Below are 18,736 nucleotides of genomic sequence, written 5' to 3'. Positions count from 1 at the left end.
ATTATTAGTAATCGAGAGCTGTTGGTAGAAATAGCTTCCACCCCTCTTTCCACCCAATATGGCTTAAGAGAACGTTGAAATAGATTAAAAAAAAAAAAAATGTTCTGCAGTGATAGTGTAAAAGCGTAGACCAAAACAGTAGTCTTTGGGAGCCCAGACTCACATCTGACCCAGCAGCTTTGCAAAAGTGAGAAGGTTTGTAAACCAGCTATAGAAAAGGCCAAATTTGGTTGTAAATTAAGGCATTCATAAGCCCGCTAGAATATGAGGGGGGCGAGGGGGGCGGGGATTCTTAGGTTGGTAAAAAGGAAAATAAAAAAGGAATTCAGTGGAAAGCCCCAGGGCAGCCAGCTAAGAAACCCGTCAAGCTGTTTTGAAAGTAAAAAATAAAGCCACTTTTGTTATTTCTCCGAAGGAGATGTAGGGTGATGTTGATAAATGCTGTTTCATGTCAGGTGAAAAGGAAAACTAGGCCACATAGCAGCGAGGGTCAAAGACTACCAATGATAAAAGGAATAGGAGAAGTCTAGCAAAAGGCCAGCAGCCAGTGGAGATGAGACCTGAGAAGAAGAAAGGGCTACTGGCCTAGCTTAAGAATAGTTTTAAGGATTTGCCCTTTCCTGTACTTGGACACTCAGAGGCTGGCAAAATTGTTTTCTAAAGTAGTAGGTTATCTGAACTAGAAATGTAGGAGGAAAAAAGCCCAAAATATAGGTATTCAAATTTACATTAAATATAAGAATTAGGTAGATGACTCTGCAGTCTATTCTTAATCCCTTGAGCTCAATAGACTCAAAGATCTTGAAGAATTAGAAACCTATTTGGTTAAAACAAAATCACAATTTCAGGAGAGATTCTGTCATGGTTTAAGTTATTCTGGTTCCTTCGAAGTGCAAACCATAAAAAGTCTAGTTCCCTCTCTAGAGGAATTAGCTGTAAGTGAGCTTCACCAAGACAAGCTGTTCTAGAGTATAATATTGTTGGTCTCTTGGAACTTGTTATTCATAGGTTTTGCTGTGTGTCGCTTAATAGATACAAACCAGCAGTTTTATCTTAAAGATCTAGACTTTTGTGAAGAGGAGACAGTCTGTTTTAAATATTTGAAATTTTATTCTCTTTTGACATAAAACTAAGGAACACTCAGATAATCTATACCATGTTAGTATTCCTATCAGAGAAAACGGGTAAAACAGTATTTAGAAAGCAGTACCAGTAAATCTTATTATGCATTAGATGTGTTTAAAACGTTGATATTCATTTATAACCTGTAGGTGTAAAATGTGTATGACTTAAATATTAAAATCCCACATTTTTTAAGATCTTCATCTACAATTACAAACCCAGATTTTCTGTAGGCTTCACAAACCAGAGAGGTAAACAGAATGTGCAAGAGTCAAAGGATAAACGCATTATAAATATATATTAGTTGTATTACCTAATTAAAACCATAATCTGTTAATACAGCTATGGATTTATTTCAAAAAATTAATTGAATATATTGCTAATAGTGTAATTGTTGTGTTTTCCAGTGTTGGTAGAGTTATTAAAGTTCTTCACTTTCATAGAGTCCAGATTGAGCTGCCAGACGCTGAAACTCTCCTTCAGGGTTAAAAGCTTGTTTCACATCCAAACCTTTCCCGTTAAGTGCTAAATATTTGCTGAAAGTTGGTCGGACACGTAACTGCTTAGGAGCTGGAGGAGTTTGGTTTGGACGGGCTGAAATGGATCAAATAAACGTTAATTTAGAAAACTTGTCCTAAACAAATGGGTTGCATTAGGTAGTCATTATTGGACAGGGAGAGGGAAAAAAAAATCAAAACTGATTATATATGGGGAGAATCCTTCAGAATTTATGCTATGCTGGAATTTATGTTTCTTATTAAATCTTTCCAGTTAAGTTCTTTATAGCACTTGACATAGCACTGTATAACAGCGTGAGATACCTGTAACATCTAATCTCGTGTTACATGTGGTCACTCCAGCTTCATTAACTGCAGACACAGTATACCACCCAGCGTCTTTCTTGTTTACATCTTTTATCAGTAAAGTAACTCTTCCAGAGTTATCGTGATATAAACTGGAAAGAAACAAAAATTGAAAGTAAAGGAATTAATTTTCCTGTGAGAATTTATTTATGATGCCTGTGACCTACAGAGTCAGACTAATAGGAAGAAAAAAACCATTTGGAAATTCTGATTCTGTAGCTAGTCATTGCCAAATAGCTATGGGTTTTTTTGAATTAAACATCCCCCCAGTCTTGTTTGTATCATCTATTTCCTTGAGCCATATTCTTTTATTGTTAGAATAAAAGGTAAATCCTAGCCTACTTTATCCCTTAAATTTCTGATTAGTGGAATCTGGCTTAATGAGGCTTATTATATTTCTCTCTGTATATATTTTAAAAGTTGAAGTATAGTTGATTTACAATATTGTGTTAGTTTCATCCATATGTTCTTAAAATTAGACAAATTGAGGTCACAGATGCATGCCATTTATAATGCATTTCAAAGTATAACTGGATTCATCCAAGTACAGTAAAGTCTAGAAATACTTATCCTACCTTATTCGATCAGTGTTGAATTGTACCATTTCATTATTTCTTTTCCAGAAAAGTTTTGGTGGCGGTATAGCCGAGATTTGGCATTCTAGCTTCACTGAGTCTCCCTCAAAAACCTTTTTACTCTGTGGTTTGTAGATGAACATTGGTGCTCTTCTATGTTCTTTTGCTACATATTAATAAAAAATCACGTATTTGAAATATTATAAACAATATTAAGTCAAACCAAAGTATTATGAAGTTTGTATGCTGATATAAAAGTTTAAAAAAGTGCTAACGACAGGATTGGAAGCTTTATGTTTCAGCAGTAGTTAAAATAATATGCAATACTGTTGTATATTGTATACTATTTATAGTTCTAAAACAGTAATGTAATGATGTGTTGAATTTATAATCATGTTTCATTGGAAGAATTTAAGTCAAGTTGAGATCATCTCAGCTATAGGGAGGCAGCATGAGTGGTGGAAAGAGTACCAGCAACTTGGGTTCAAATTCTGTTTGCCCCACCAGCCATGCCTCATTGGGGAAAATTTTGTTTAGTTTCTCTGAGGCTAAATTTTATCTGTTGTAAAATGATACCCAAGAAGTAGTTACTGCTGTGCCCACCAAAGCACAAAATTATTGTGAGGATCAATTGTGATAATGAATGAAGATGCACTTTGTAAACTATAAAATAATATACAAATGCCAATAATAATTATGTCTTTAGTTTTCTTCAAATACCTGAGGGAAAAGAGGGACTGATACTGTAATACTATAACCCTAACTTTTCTGAAGGAGTAACGAGGACTTTGGACGGATGCTGTCCAGTCTTTTTCAGCTCTAACATTATAGTATTTTGGGAGCTATTGGCACAGAAAGGATTTGCCCTAAGCTTAATCACTTGGATTTTGTGTGTGTGTGTGTGTGTGTGTGTGTGTGTGTGTGTGTATAAATTCCCAGATCACTAGTTTTTCCCTTAGTCTGAGGGCCCTTATTATATCATAGAATAATCTTAAACATTTTTCATTCATCTGGGTAGAATACAAACTCAAGATTGCCCATCCTTGAGCTTGATCAAGTTTTTATATAATAAGCAGTGAATTATAGCAAAATATCACTTATGCAGTATATTGTGGCTTAAGTCATTGCAAATGTGATATATTTAGAGCACTTGAATTGTAATATTTTAAAACAGGACATTAGTTTTATGAGAACTGCCCTCCTAAAGACAAATTTGAGATATGAGTTTTACCATACTTGTTTTCTAAAGCAAGTAAGCATGTTTTTATTGTCATAATTAGAGACTAGTTTCCTGGTAAACAGTGCATAGTCTAAGGCTAAAAGTTGACATTTACCCTTCAGTTTTAAACTATGTGTGATTATAACAATTCTGTGAAAATGTGAGTCAGATTAATTACTTTAGACTGTAGACCAGATAAATGATTAGGCTAAAAATTTTCATATTAAGACCCTTTAATCATATCTACAAATACTGTACATTTAGAAATATATCTAGAATATACTACCTTCTTTGTCTGAAATTTTACCTTTATTTCTCTTCCAGAAAAGCTTTAGTGGTAGATCAGTCATTCTAGTTTCACTGAGTTTCCCTCAAGAACACCAACCCCTGCCCACCGTGGCTTTTACATAAAAATTGGTGTTCTACTGGGTTGTATAGTATAGACATTAACCTTAAATATAAAGTCCTTGGGGTTTTTCTTTTTTAACACTTTCTTTTTTGATTCTACAAAATTTGAAGGAGCTCTGTAGGATCTCTTTGAGAGCTTACCCAGGACATCCAGCTGCACAGTAAAGGTGGCTTCTCCTGCTCTATTCTTGGCAACACATGTATAAGCCCCTGCATCTGAAGCTCTGACCATTTCAAAGATGAGTGAATGAAAACCCTTTTCAGACACTATCATTTTGTGAAAATCATCTGATTGAACTGGTTGTCCATTTAGATACCATGACACATCAGGAGCTGGTAGTCCACTAACCTAGAAATGAAAACACAAGGAGATGATAGAATTTTAAATTATAGATCACTGGGACCCATTTGTCCATTTATGAATTTTAACAATTCAGTATCTGAGTGGGTTTGTGATTGAAAATGCAAAACAAGAGCTTAAAAGATATTTTCTTTCAATAATTTTTAACAAAATAGTAAAAACTATAACCCTTGAAATTAATACAGTATTTTCATACTATCTCAAAACACATCTAGCTCTTTCATAAACAACCTCAGGCTCCTTAAGATCTCTTAATTACTATATTAAGGATGTTAAGTTATTTTATATTGGTCTCCACAAGGAATATGGAAGTCATATGGCTTTTCTGGCTAATGGCAAGTGTGAATGAAGTCCCAGAGGCCCATATATATGAAACTTGCTGATAACCTTTCCAAGTAACCTTTCCAAAACTGAGTGTTCTTGAGCTGTAGTTCTGGTGTATAAATGGCATTTTGTTAAGTGTTTTCGTATAAGCCTTGACAGTTAAATCCATACACTGACTTTCATTCATAAGGAATCTGAAAAAACATTTATAAGAAAAAGTTCTCCAAAATGAGGATAATAAAAATGTAGGCCTTTCTAATAAGTTATTTTAGCCTGAAGAATTCTTCTAGGCCAAGAGAGAGCAGGGTGACTTGAATTTCTTAAAGAGGCGTTCTACTTTAGAAATCCTCTTGCTTTGAAAGCTTCATTTATATAGAGTATTAGGTGGTAGGCACTATTTTGAGTACCTTATACCTGTTTACTTAGTTAATCCTCAAACAGCTTTATGAGGTAGATACATTTGTTATTCCCAAAGAAACAAAAGCATAGAGTTGTTAAGTGACTTGTCTCAGGTTACACAGCTGTAAAGTGGCAGGGCCAGGATTCTAACCCAGGTAAACTTAGCTCCAGAGTTTGTGTTCTTATCCACTATACATACTTCTTGTCAAGCTGTGTAGAAAGCTATGAAGATGAGGAGGACATTTTTCAAAACTTAGTATACCATTGTTAATTTTTCTCCAGTATTTTTGAACTTTTCTCTTACTTTGAAGTCCATTCTGCAGAATCTTCCTTCTTCAATTGACTTGATCTCTGGCACTTGAATGAAACGAGGCGGGTAAAATTTCTCCTGGATTGCATCCTGATCATTCACATCTCCCCTTGAAGATGATCTACTTCTACAAAAATATTTTAATAATCACTATGCAGAAGAGTTGTCATTGCTCTTCCTTTCATGCAAATATAGTTTAGCCATCAAATTTGAAACCCTAGAGTCTATGCTGTTTGATCTGATAGTGTAGTAACAATGGAGAGAGGCTGCAGAGCTGTATTTAGCTGTGGCATATTTGATGACTATTAGAAGTGGTAGCAATTTAGAAACATCTGGTACAAATTATACATCTTTGTTTCTTTTTTCAGTGCCATGAATTGGTGAAGAAACTGATCTATTAAAATGCAGAGTACCCCATGGACAATTCTAGTCACATGCAAAGATTGTATAATTAGAATCAGGTTTCCATTGTTATGAAAAAGTTGTTTAGAATGGAAACATGGTCCTGGCTTATTTCACCAAAACATTCAAAAAGTTTCCTCTGAGATAGTTGTGGTAATTAACAGATAAAAATTTTTATTGTCATCTTTGACATTAGAAAATTCACATTGTTTTTTTTCAATTGGTTCTAAAGCAGTATAAACATTATTTTCTTTTTTTATAACCATATTTTTTTACTGCAGTATAGTTAATTTACCATGTTGTGTTAGCTTCAGTTGTACAATAAAGTGATTCAGTTATATATATATAACATATATATTATATATATAGATTCTTCAGATTCTTTTTCATTATAGGTTATTACAAGACATTGAAAATAGTTCCCTGTGCTATATGGTAGATCCTTGTTGTTTATTTATTTTATACATAGTAGTGTGTATCTGTTAATCCCAAACTCCTAATTTATCCCTTCCAACCTGCTATCCCCTCTGGTCACATTGCTTTGTATAAAAAGTATGTAAGAAGCTTGAGGGCTTTGTAAATATTACATTTTTTTAAAGCTGAAAACATTTTAGGTAGCAAAATGTATATTTCTTAAAAATTAAAAAAAATTTTTTTTACCTTACTTGTGATGTAGGAACTTGCAGTCGTGCATGTTCTGAATTGTGCTGCTTGAAATTAAAACAGAGTGATAATGTTAACATGCCATTGTTAGCTTGAAATGAAGTAGAATTTAGTAGTCGTAGTTGAAAGGAACATTTCTGTTGTGGCTGTATTTGTACTGTCATGGATAGTTCTATATATTTAGCTGTTCAGCATTTAAAATATAGTACACTAACCTTCTAATACTCTAGCAAGAAATCCCCAGAATTAAGACTATTCAATAGATATGATTTATGAAAATTAACTAGACTTTGAATTGATGGTGGTTTGTTTTTTAGATGACGATTTTATGACAAAGGATGATGAGTCCCCCTGGTGTATTTGAAATGGGAGCACATAGTACAGATTGTCCTTTGGTAAAACAGGAATAGTCATGAAGTCATTTTTGTTGGCAGTAGATACAGGGTATTATGCCTACTTCTCATAAGTGGCACCAACAGCAGTAAACACATATTAGACTGGAAAATACTTTTCTTTTTAGCTCATGGCACAAAATCCTGATGGACACTGTGGAAGCTATGTGTAGAGTTATGAAAAGCCTTTGAAAAACAACATTACTTCCTGCCTAATAAGAGTGTATTTAATTTAAGCAGTCATCTTTTAGAATTTATATCTGAGCATCAGAAAATTGTTCATATTTGAGGATAAAATCAGGAATTGATGAATTTATAATAGAATTAACTGATTAAATATTTAGTGCCTATTCCATATATTTCATTGTGCTTGGTATAGTGAGAGATACAAAGAAGTAGAAAATATAGTCCTTACCCAAATATATAAAAAACAACATAGCAGATCAGTACAAATAATTTATTTTGGGATGAACTTTAATGTATTTTGTCATTCTAAAACAAAATTCTTACAACTCTGTAATAATTTTTGGCTAGGCTTTGAGTTTCTCTAAGCCAAATGTCAAAAGATCAATGAATTTTTTGGTAAAAAATAATCCACTTAAACTCATAATATCTAAATTAAGTTTTTGACTTTTTCCTGTAGTGGTTTGAACATGTATGTATTCATATTCACAGGTGTGATATTTCAGTTATATGTAATTTGATGACATTTTGTATTATTTAAGTAGACTGTTTGAAGTGTACCAAAAAACGTAAGATTTTTCTTTTCTGATTTCATAATATGTTTTGCTGCTATCTCTTTTCTTGGTACCTTCACCTTCATTTTAAAGTTTTTAAAGAATGAATGAGAAAAACAATACACCCTTGACCTTGAAATCATACACTGTGAATTTATAACATAAACCATCATCAATCTAATGTTACTTTGGGTTATTTCTTCTAATAGAGATATATTTGTGTCTTATTCTTGCTGTAATATCCTGTACCAACTCCAGAGCCCAACATACGGTAGGTACTTCATATAAATTAGTTGAATAAATGAGTGTGTGAACTCTTCAAAAGAGATTTAAGTTCTGTTCTCAGGTTCTAGTTACTTGCTGTGCTAGACCCTGCTCTATCCTTTTCAGTAGATGTAGTCACATTTAACAGAAACAAAAGTCTTATTTTCATCTTCCTATACTGTAGAAGGTTGGAATTTATGAATGCTCGGTTTGGCTTCCAGTTTCTTGTGGACTTTTTAGGAAGGAATGAGGTAACTACAGAAGGAAGATAGAAAGAGCAATAGCAGTTCATTTTTCCTCTCCAGCTGTACACTTCTCTTTGAGGTTAACTTGTTAAAATGAAGTTGATCAGGAACAAGCCTGTGGGGTATTCACTTTATGTTCTGCATAAAGTTAATCCCTTGGAAAGGATGCTGTTGTTAATCCTGGAGCCATTACTCATAAGGTTTTTGTTGTTTATTTTGTTTTGTTTTTAATAAGAATCATTTTAAGATACAGGAACATGACAAAAGGAATTGGATGTTTCATTAGTACATGAGTTTATTTTAAAACATTGAAATGATAAACAGCTTATGAGAAAAGGTTATAATTACTTTGGTTTAGAGTTTTAACTTTTGTCCTGTGAAAGATTTACAGCTCATAAATTTTCTGTCCAGGTAGACATTGTAGGGAGAGTCCTAGGTTTAACTGGCCCCTAAATGTCCAGATGAAAAGTGACACCATTAGTCTTCTGGTGTTTTGACTTTGTAACATTTCATATGCAGATACTAGAACCACCAGAAAATGGGGTAAAATTAAAAATTTTTGTGTATATATTCAACCCATCGTGGCCTCTACTTTTTATACATAAAGGAGTATGGAAGTAATTGACTTTTGCTTCAAATGCTATTTATAAGCATTTAGAAAAGTAGACATTTAAAAATCACACAGAAGAGAAGTGCTCCAGTTAGATAAAGATTATTTTAATTTACCTGTGCTGGATCTTGTGCCTCACTGTCATTTTGAGCTTGAAACACAGCAGCTGCATTCTGTGGTCCTAGCAATCTGCGAGCCATCTTCTCCTCATATGTTAGCCGCTTTAAAGAAATAAATCATAAAGGAGATAGTAATGAGATTTAATAAAAGTTATTTGTATAACTTTACCTTAAAACCACCAAGAATTATACCAAAGAAGTATAGTTATGCCTATTGAATGATAGATACTGTGTTTTTATTTTTTATTTTTTTGCGGTACAGGGGCCTCTCACTGTTGTGGCTCCTCCCATTGCGGAGCACAGGCTCTGGACGCACAGGCTCAGCGGCCATGGCTCACGGGCCTAGCTGCTCCGCGGCATGTGGGATCTTCACGGACCGGGGCACGAACCCGTGTCCCCTGCATTGGCAGGCGGACTCTCAACCACTGAGCCACCAGGGAAGCCCTATACAGTGTTTTTAAAAAAACATTTTCTTTCATTCAAAGTATTTTCCTTTCGTTCTAGTGCCACTTCCTTCATCTGTAATATTCATCTCTGTTTACTTTCTTCTCCTAGTAAAGGCAAGCATTATCACCCTTAAATAAGGCTCTCTCTCCCCAATAAAGGGAAATTCTTTGTCTTCCTCCTTGTTCTGCATGTTCCTGTTGGCTCTGTCTTTGAATATAGTACTGTATGTCCTCAGATTCAGAAATAACTTTTATTAAGTGAACACTTTATTTGATTTACTAACTTCTGTTTAAGAGCAGTGTAACTCGTATGTTAAATGTATTTGGATTAAAGGCATATAGTAGTACCCTTTCAGAGATCAGTGACTAATACAATGTGTATAATAAGAATTATAGCTACTTTTCCATCAATAATATATACCAAAGTACATGAAAAAGTCAGGTTGACAGCATTTCCCATTAGTTATTTGGTCATCAGACATATTTTTATGGTAATGCTTAAAACAAAATTGAATCATTCAGATTTTTTTTTTTTTCATTTGCTTCATTCTTTTACTACTGAACTCCTAGAGGGGATTTCATGCAGAGAAATACAGAATAGGATCCAAATATTCCCTGTTTTTAGATACTCCTCTCCCTTGCTGATTATATGGACATAGATCTGTGAGACAGAAACAACATTCTTATTAAGATTAGATTTTATAGTTGTATTGGCTTTTTTTTAAAAAATACAAATTAGACACCTTGCTCACTTGGTTTCCATTATGAAGAAGGTTGTCCTTGCATTTTAGCTTTCTCTCCAAATCTTGAATCAGAGCTTCTTTTGATCCTTGTATTTCATGGTCAGGAGTCCTTGGTGTGGGCTTAGCATTTGCATTTTGGGATGGCTTAGCATTTACAGGTTGGCCAACTGAGGGTTGTTGATAGCTTTAAAAAGAAAAAAAGATTTTTTAAAAAGAAGATCTTTAAAGTAAGGTGTGGTATGTAAAATAGAATTGGCATCATTTTGTCAGTCACCTTTAGGTAGGTGGAATTTACCATTTAGTACTGCTGGTGTTATTAAAACACCAATTGCCCTAATAACAGTCAAGAAGGATTTTATAAGAATGGTTACTAGCAGTTTTTTGGTTTTGTTTCTTTTCATCTTGGCAAATGAAAATTTAGCAGCAGGAGGAGCAATTTAGATTAGACATAAGGAGAATGTCCTTCCTTGAAGATCTTCCCTAGAGAAGTGAGAGTAAGTCTAGTTACTGGCAGCTTGAGAGCTCTTCCAATATTCCAGCTGAATTTCCTAAGTTTGATTTATGGGTGGATAATAAGCAGCGATGTGCTGGAGCTGACTCCTATGGGCTTAAGAGAACTGATTTTTAGTGTCTCTTCCCAGCTCACTGTGATCTCATGTTGAAAGTTTGAAATTGGTGGTGGTGGGAGTATCTATACCAGGGAAATTGGTAAATACCACAAATCATGGCTCTTTCCTCCAGAGCTGATTGTTAAACATTTATCAGCATAACCACTGGTATTTAGTGAATATTCTCTTGCTTTGAATGGAGTCTACAGTTTTACATTTTAATTTCTACTTCCTATTAATTTCATATTCTAGACAATCCAAGTATGGCACTGTATAACAACTTGTACAGTAATAACAGTTTCTTCAACATTGCATAAGTGATTTTTAGAGAAAGGATGGTTAGAGGAGGAAGGAGAAAGAAATGTAAACTGAGAAAAAAAGGAGTTAGGGGGGAAAAAAAGCAAATCTGATTGGCAGTTGAAGAGTTTGGTTTAAATCCTTATTTCATATTCCAACCCTAAATTTTCTTCTAAGATGTCCTTGCCCCCTCCTGGTGTTCCCCTGCTGATTCTGATAGAGGACAGGGGTGGTATTTAGGGAGTCCTATATTTTTAGATCTCTTAGGTAGCTCACACTTTTCACAGGGTTTATTCAGATTTTACCTAGCTTATTTATTTAGGGCTCTGAAGGTGCTAGCTTATATCTATTTAATGTGGGAAAACTGGCCACTGCCCTCAGTGAATATTTTACCATTATCATAATAAATCCAGATATCCAGATGAGGCAGCCTTGGTCTGTTCTCTGACATGTTCCTGTTCAAAAATTCTCAAGGATCATTAAAAGAACTTGTAAGCTAAGTGGAAATGTATTTCCTCTGAGTGGAGCCAGAGTTTTAATTTTTGCAGGCTTTAGGGGCTTGGTTAGTAATCTCTAGATTGTAAATACACTGAAGAAAAAAAAAGATGTTTTATTACTCACCGTTGTATTATTTGTATCCACTAACACAAAGCCTGCAAAATAGTGAGGTAATACTCACTATCAGTTCAGTGAATGAATATTTTCTATTGTATTCAAGATGCTCTGTATTGAAAGTTGATTATGTACATTTTCCCTCCTTGTATTTCAGATATTCAGGATTGTCTGTACCTGATTTGTTCAGTGAAGCGAATAGCCAAACCAAGTCTTTAAATAAATAGTGAGATGTTTTTGTTTTGTTTTAAGATTGAATTCCCAGGTCAAAGTGGTAAAATTTCTTTGGTTTTATAGATCTACTATGTCTCCAACTGTATGAAGTTAGAATAGCCCATTTGTTTTTTTGTTTTTCCAGCTAAAAAAAAAACCAGTCATATGTGTTTGGTTAAAGTGAATTAGCATTAAATAATTCTTTTGTCAGACTGTCATAATATGATGTAATATATCTGAGAAATCCTGAAGGACTATCAAAACCAAGCCTGAGAATCACTGATATATATGTAACCTCAGTCACCTTTTTATTCACCGAATACCTGCATTATTACCAGTTTAGATGGTTTAAGTGTTAAAACTTGATATCTGTTCATAATTAGAAACTAATATTATACTTGCACAGTGCTTTATAGGTTTTTTTTCCCCCCCATCATTAATCACCTAAATCCTTACTTTTATTACAGATCAGAAAACTGAATCACTGAGCAGGTAAGGAAAACTTGAGGAATGTCACACAGCAAGCTTTTTGAAAGGAATAGTTAAAATTAAAGAGTTCCCCTAAATTTCTAGTCTGTGGTTTGATCAACTGAATAAAACATTTGCTTAAGGGTTTGCTACTGATGAAAAGCTAAATAAAGCTTTCGAACTTCTCTAGGTCAGAATCCAAGGGATTATTATAGAAGACAGGGCAAACTTCAGCCCATCATGAAAATGAGGGAGTTATGCACAAATGTTCAAAGGGCCAGAGCTTTCCACCTGTGCAGCTGGACACTGAACTGGTATCAAGTGGCTGTGGGAAGATTAAAAGAGTTATCTGTGGTTGCTGAAAATGGAGCAGCTAAAGCTGGATCTTTGATCTCTGGTTTGGGGTCCTTCTGTGCTTTATTTCTTATCCTCTCTATTTTTTCCTTCCTTCCTCTCTTAGTTCTGTGCAGAGAGCTAGGTACATGGTTGAGGCTCACTAGTATTTATTTGGTAGCTTTCTTTTCTGGGCAGGAATTTGGAATAGGATTAAAGCCTTTACTAAGAAAAATATTTTAGTGAGAAAGAGTTATTTTAGATTTAAACATGCTTATACAGGAAATTTGGAAATAATTGAAAGCTAAATAGAAAAAGATTATAAGGGTAAAATGTAAGTAAGAAAAATCTACAATATGTGATAATGGGTATAATGGGAATTTGAGACGGAAGAGAAAGAGTGGGCTCTTAATTCTTGAAGGCATCTTTAAAAATCATTAGGCCAAACCTATGAGAATGCCTTTTTTGTCAGTCAAAAATTTTTAACTATCAGTTAAATTTTTAACTATTTCAAATGGTTCAACCTAGTATCTATAGGATTCTAACGAATGTTTTTGGCTTTCCTGGTTTTTATTTTTAAAAATATTGAAAAGGTTTCTTTGCAAGTTGAATTGCTCTGGTGAGTTCACCTAGGTTTCCAGAGTTGTCACCAGCAATAGGAATCTCTAGAAAAATTAGCCTCTAGAGAAAACTGAGAGAAATTAGCAAGAATTTCAGCAAATCTGTTGATAAGCCTGTAACCAACAAAATATATTCCATCACACAGTTTTTCAGATGCCTCTGATTAATTCTCTGATGTTCTAGCCAGCCAAGGAATAGGAAAACTGAGCCCAAAGTTTGCATAAGCACAAAGTATTCAGTTCATGTTTTAAAAAAAGCACAACCACTTTGTCCTTCTTCATATCAGGTTCTCCTAGGACAGTTTTAGGGCTGTGGAAATAGTACATGCTTGCATAAGGCTTCAGGTATTCTTCCCTGTATTTAGGTTGGTCTAACCAATTTGAACGAAGTGTGGTTTTAATTACCAGAGGAAAGCTTAAGGTCATGAGCTTTTACCTATTCAGTCCTTTCTTCTGATCATAGGGAAAATTCATATACTTCAGTGTCTGAATCCCATATTTTCTTGTTAGCCAAGTAGTTGTTCAGGATCAGAGGGGAAAATGGATAGGAAGAAAAGACTAAGACTGAGAAGAAACTTAATAGCCTCTGCTTATGTGAGAGGAAATCCTATCTGAAGAAGAGCAGACAGGTGTTCACCTCAGCTAAGCTCAGAACCAGAGCAATTAAATTTACAGCATGAGGAACTTAACTTAGAGCTGGGGGAGTAGTTCACTGTTCCTGGGTATGTTAGAAATATTTTTTTTGAAGATGGAAAATAGTAGGTAAGTAATTGTGTTATGTAATAGGTGATTTGTGTTCAGCTCAACCTGGACACTGGAGAATGGGTCACATGACTTATTGCCAGTACCCTGGTTCAAGGTGTTCTAGGAGAAATATGGAATGAGACTCTGATGTCACATTGACTTTTTAGATAGTGAAGAATGGCATACATAACCTATCTCCCCTTCTCCCCCAGATACAAGCTCACGGTATACACAGTTCTATCTGTCTGTCTCTCTCTATATATATATTTTAAAAATTCACTTACTTGGAGTCCACAGTGGAAGGGATGTTACTGCTATTGTAATCAGGCTGTGATGGTAATATGGAGCTGAGGAAGTTGGCTGGGGACTGGTTATAAGTGGCTGTAACCCTTTGGCCTGGGTTGGAGCCAGCAAGCTGCTGAGGAGAAGCAGGGAAAGCAGAGGAGGACATAGTGATGTGAGAGCTCACTGTTGAGGAGGCAGAAAATCTTTGCTCTTTGCACTGGCGGGGCTGGATGATAATAGAAGACTGTTTGGTCTGGCTAGAGTAGCTGGAGGTTTCCGGTCCAGGAGGCTGCAGTCTGGAGCCACATGGGTTTTGGGATTGGATGAAGTGTTTTGGACGTTCGTAGTTAAACATGCTTAGCTGGTTTATGGAAGTTGAAGGCAACTTATAATGATTTGCTCCTGGAAGGGTGGGGTCCCGAATCTGGGGCTGCAAGCCTGGAGTTACAGAAGGTTGCAGTGAATCAGAAGCAACCTTGGTGTGCACCTCGTTGTTGAGATCCTGGGAATACTGTGCTCCTGGCTTTGATAGAGTGGCCTTCTCTTGAAGAATATTGTTCCTTCAAAAGAAGAAGATGATTCAGTTACAGTATTTGCATAAAAACCAGTACTGTTTATTTAAGATCTTTAAGAGTTTCTGTGCTTTTTTTTTTTTTGCTTGTTTTTTTAAAGCTTATGTGCTTTCAAAGTCACCTCAAGGTGGAACTTTTCCTGGCTTCTAGACTTCCCATTCCTTTATCTGTTGTCTTTGCACAAGTGACTTTCCCCTTGAGCATAAGAATAAAGAATTCATTAGTGTTTGTTTGCCTCTGGGTGATTCTTAAAGCATGCCCAGGGGCTTCAAGATGTAGGAAAATTTGAGTTTGAGTTTGCCAAGTGGTTATTTATGAAAAGAAAACCTGTGATATTGCTCAGTGTGATAATTTTATGGTTTCATGTTTAGCTTTTGCCGAGAGGCTACAGTTTCATTAACCACAGAGAGTTAATAATTTAAAATTATTAGCAGGTAAATATATAACATGTCAGCTTCTATTCAGTCTGAATTCTTCCCCTTGCTCATCAAAACTGGTGAACAGCTCTTCTGATACTCCAGTTAATTCATGCCCTGGTGATCTGTGATGAATGATGTGGTGAATCAAGGGGAGCAATGTGCTTCTTTTGTAAAGAACATTACTGTCTGTATTTGCTCCTTCACCCTTTTACAGTTTCACAAAGTAGAGCAAACATCTGTTCTTCACTGTTGTCAACCTTGAGTGGATTTTGTTTTACCTTATAATTCACTGCTTCTTTTTCTCCCTTTGATTCCCAATTGACCATAGTACCAAACTAGATGATATTAAGGAGTGACTGTATTCGTGTGTCTCTGTGTGTGTATATAATATATGTTACTGACAGTATTCCAGAGCCCTTTGTAATTTTTTGTCATTTGTAGATTGTATTATCTAGTTATTGGTCTCTTAGTTACACTTTAAATTATTTTTACATGTTTAATATGTATTTTAGACTAATTTTGAAATTGCTTTAGTTCCTGTATTATTTTTCCTTTTGAAATGGCAAACAGGATGTACAGAAGGGAAGTAAGGCAACTGTGAAGCTAGCCTATAGTTTCCCAAGAAAAGAAGGGTGCCATTTTTCTTACTTAGCTCTGCATTGGCACTCCTGACTTCCGACAGTAGTTCCCCATTTTTCCTTTGATAATCAGTTGTCACTATAATCAACCTTAAAGAATTATATTTGCTTCTTTTTTTTTTTTAATTGGGGCATAGTTGTTTTACATTGTTGTGTTAGTTTCTACTGTATAGAGAAGTGAGAGAATTATATTTGCTTCTGATTTCTTCCATTAGTTAGGCAAATCTGGGCAGGACTGTATATAGACTTTACACACAAAAACTAGCGCCATAAATTGTTGTAATACTGATTCTGTCTTTATTTAAAATATCAAGTAATTTAGTTCAAAATACATTTAGTTTCATATAATATAAACCAACTCTGAGGTAATGATAAATCAAACTTTTAACTAATAAAATTAACCAAATTGTTTGTCATCATTGAAGCATAGTCTTATAATTATTCAGTTTCCTATCTTGAAGAAAGTATCGTTTTTAATGAAAAATTTCTAAACCAAATAACTTGATCCTTAGGTTGTGCATGTAGTTTAGAGTTATATTAAAATTAGCAGTTTTAGGAAAGAACAAAAATGCAACTAAACAGCCAAGAGAAAGATTCTATTGAAAAAGGCACTTAAAAAGTCATACATTTCTTAATTTTGAGTTTATGAATACAAGCACATTCAACTAGAGTGCATTTTAGTAATTAACTATATTAGGCCTTTAAATTATTGGAGAAAAACAACCAGAAGGAGGCTTTAATTACATACTCTTAAAAAAAAAGAAAAAAGACTCTATTTCAAGGCAAGTAGTTTTATAGTTATGGGTTTATTTTTTCCATTGCAGAATTGAATCCAGTGTTTGGTTTTAAATTCCTTTTTGGGCAGGCAAATCATTCAGATTAATTTCAAATACCAAGGAAGGAATAAACTGTTTAACAAATAGCCAGTATATATTTTCCAGAAAATTCCCTATTTTTCTTTACATATAGTTTTAGAAGGTCAACTATCTTGTACATTTTGGTATCAGCCTACATAGTTAACAATTACTGTTATTTAAAAAAAATTCAATTAAAAATATGTTCTTTCAAAAATTTTATTTTATTCATGTCTCAACAAAATTTTACACAGATGTTCACACAGGTAACTCTGAAAGGTTTTTCTTCATGTTTGTAGTTACTGTTCAACAATTCAATTCTATAATGCCTTCTATTATATGACAGTATCATTTTATTCCAAATAATGTTAAATAAATTTCAAAGATTTTATGAATAAAGTACTAGTAAGTCTCCTATTTAGAAAAATCTTGACTTTTCCCCTCATCTCTAATATAGCACAGACTTGCATAAAAAACTGAGGATATTTTGAAGCTGTAGGGCATTACCACAGTTACAGTTAGATCAAGTGTCCCTTTTCAAAGAAAAATGATGATTTAAAAATAATGACACACAACTATCTTTCCTTCTACCCTTTTCGTAATGCCTTCCAATTTCAGTGGAATGAACAGGTCACATTCTTTTCAAATCTTTGTATAATGCCATTATGATCTTGTGGCTTTTGAACTTTTTATCTGAAGATCACCTTTTACATACTGTTCTGATTTGGACAAAAAACAAAAACAAATCCCCAAACTGAAGCAGGAATAAAGAAGGGACTTACCCGAGTTCCAGAGAGTGCCTGCTTGGTTTAACCTACTACTAAAGGGAAGGAAGAGGCATCCCCTTCCCTCACAGACTAATCTAGTGGCTCTGTGCTTAGTATTATAGCACTGCTGACTTTTATCAGCTGCCAAACAGTGACATCTGATGTGGTTGCCTGTCCATCTACCTATGCTGGCATGTCAAAGTAAGAGTCCACAATCTAAACAATATCTCAGATGTCTTAGTGATATTTAAGGAGTGGGATTACGTGAGCTTCTCTTGCAAGCCTCTTTATTTTAGATGTGAACTTTGACTATGAGGTTTAGCAAGCTCATATAGGGGGAAGAGCAAAGAATTGGGAAATGGAAAAAAGTATAAAGAAAACTTATTTTCTTTTTTGTGGTGGGGGCTTTGATCTTCCCTGTTGAAGAAAGGACTAAAAGGGAAATAGTATTCTAAGACTGACATTCTAACTGCCAAGACTTCTCCAGAAATAAGACCAGTGATGGATGGGCTCCAAATTGATTTGTATTGGATAGTTGTTCATCTGAAGGCCTTTTTTTTTCTCTTGCCAAATGGGAGGGGGAATGGAGTGGGGTTCAAGCAGTTTGTTTCAAGAGAGGGAGTGTGTCTGGGCAAAGGCCAGGAGAGTAAGATGATGGTGTTATGTCACTGGGAAGGTGGGGCAGTGGAAAAACTCGATTTGGTTTCTTTAGCAAGTTCTCTGAATCTGTATAGCATATGCCTCTTTGACTTTATACTTTCATTCTAAAAGAGTTTGAAACACTTAAGAAACTACCAAACAAGCAGTGTTTACAGTTAGGGCTCTGTATTGTTAGTTCTCTTTATTTCCCTTACTCCTTACAGTTACACAGCTTCCTTTCTCTCATCAAGGAGACCATCTTAGCATTTAAGTTTCCATTTTTGTGCAGGGAAGTAAATAATTACAGAGGAAGAAACCTTCAGATCAGCAAAAGGTGGTGAAGAGGGGAAGGTGGCATGAGGATCAGGCTAATCAAGTGGAATTACCCCTATTTAGTGGCTTTAGCTTTGGTATGGTATTATTGCTTAAAGCATATCTATTTATTCCCCTCCCTCATGGGTACTC

General features: G+C 34.8%; 1 protein-coding gene across 4 annotated transcripts; it reads right to left on the bottom strand.

The window, feature by feature from the left end:
• Nucleotides 1-1,088: 1,088 nt before the first annotated feature.
• Nucleotides 1,089-17,755, bottom strand: MYOT (myotilin). 4 transcript variants are annotated; one of them, XM_028493267.2, is made up of 10 exons: nt 17,648-17,755; nt 14,382-14,942; nt 10,203-10,386; nt 9,011-9,115; nt 6,644-6,693; nt 5,576-5,708; nt 4,329-4,536; nt 2,561-2,726; nt 1,944-2,077; nt 1,089-1,716 (listed from the first exon to the last, which is right to left on the bottom strand). In XM_028493267.2, the coding sequence occupies exons 2-10, from the start codon at nt 14,735-14,737 to the stop codon at nt 1,544-1,546; spliced, it is 1,509 nt and encodes a 502-aa protein (XP_028349068.1). In that variant the 5' UTR covers nt 14,738-14,942; nt 17,648-17,755; the 3' UTR covers nt 1,089-1,543. The 4 variants fall into 4 exon arrangements, with proteins under 4 accessions (XP_028349068.1, XP_028349069.1, XP_007112792.1 ...); XM_028493268.2 differs by having other exon boundaries at nt 6,644-6,690; XM_007112730.3 differs by having other exon boundaries at nt 10,212-10,386.
• Nucleotides 17,756-18,736: the final 981 nt, after the last annotated feature.

This window comes from Physeter macrocephalus, chromosome 8 (assembly GCF_002837175.3).
Source record: "Physeter macrocephalus isolate SW-GA chromosome 8, ASM283717v5, whole genome shotgun sequence".
Taxonomy (NCBI): Eukaryota; Metazoa; Chordata; class Mammalia; order Artiodactyla; family Physeteridae; genus Physeter; species Physeter macrocephalus.
This window is presented reverse-complemented; position numbering and strand designations above follow the sequence as displayed.

Excerpts from the sequence above, each read along its gene's own strand:
- MYOT (XM_028493267.2), bottom strand. The coding sequence starts at position 14,737 with ATGTTTAACTACGAACGTCCAAAACACTTCATCCAATCCCAAAACCCA. Across the intron at positions 2,727-4,328 it reads TGTGCAGCTGGATGTCCTGG|CAAAAGAACATAGAAGAGCA; the intron begins GTAAGCTCTCAA and ends ATTAATATGTAG. Across the intron at positions 2,078-2,560 it reads TTCAACACTGATCGAATAAG|TTTATATCACGATAACTCTG; the intron begins GTAGGATAAGTA and ends GTTTCTTTCCAG.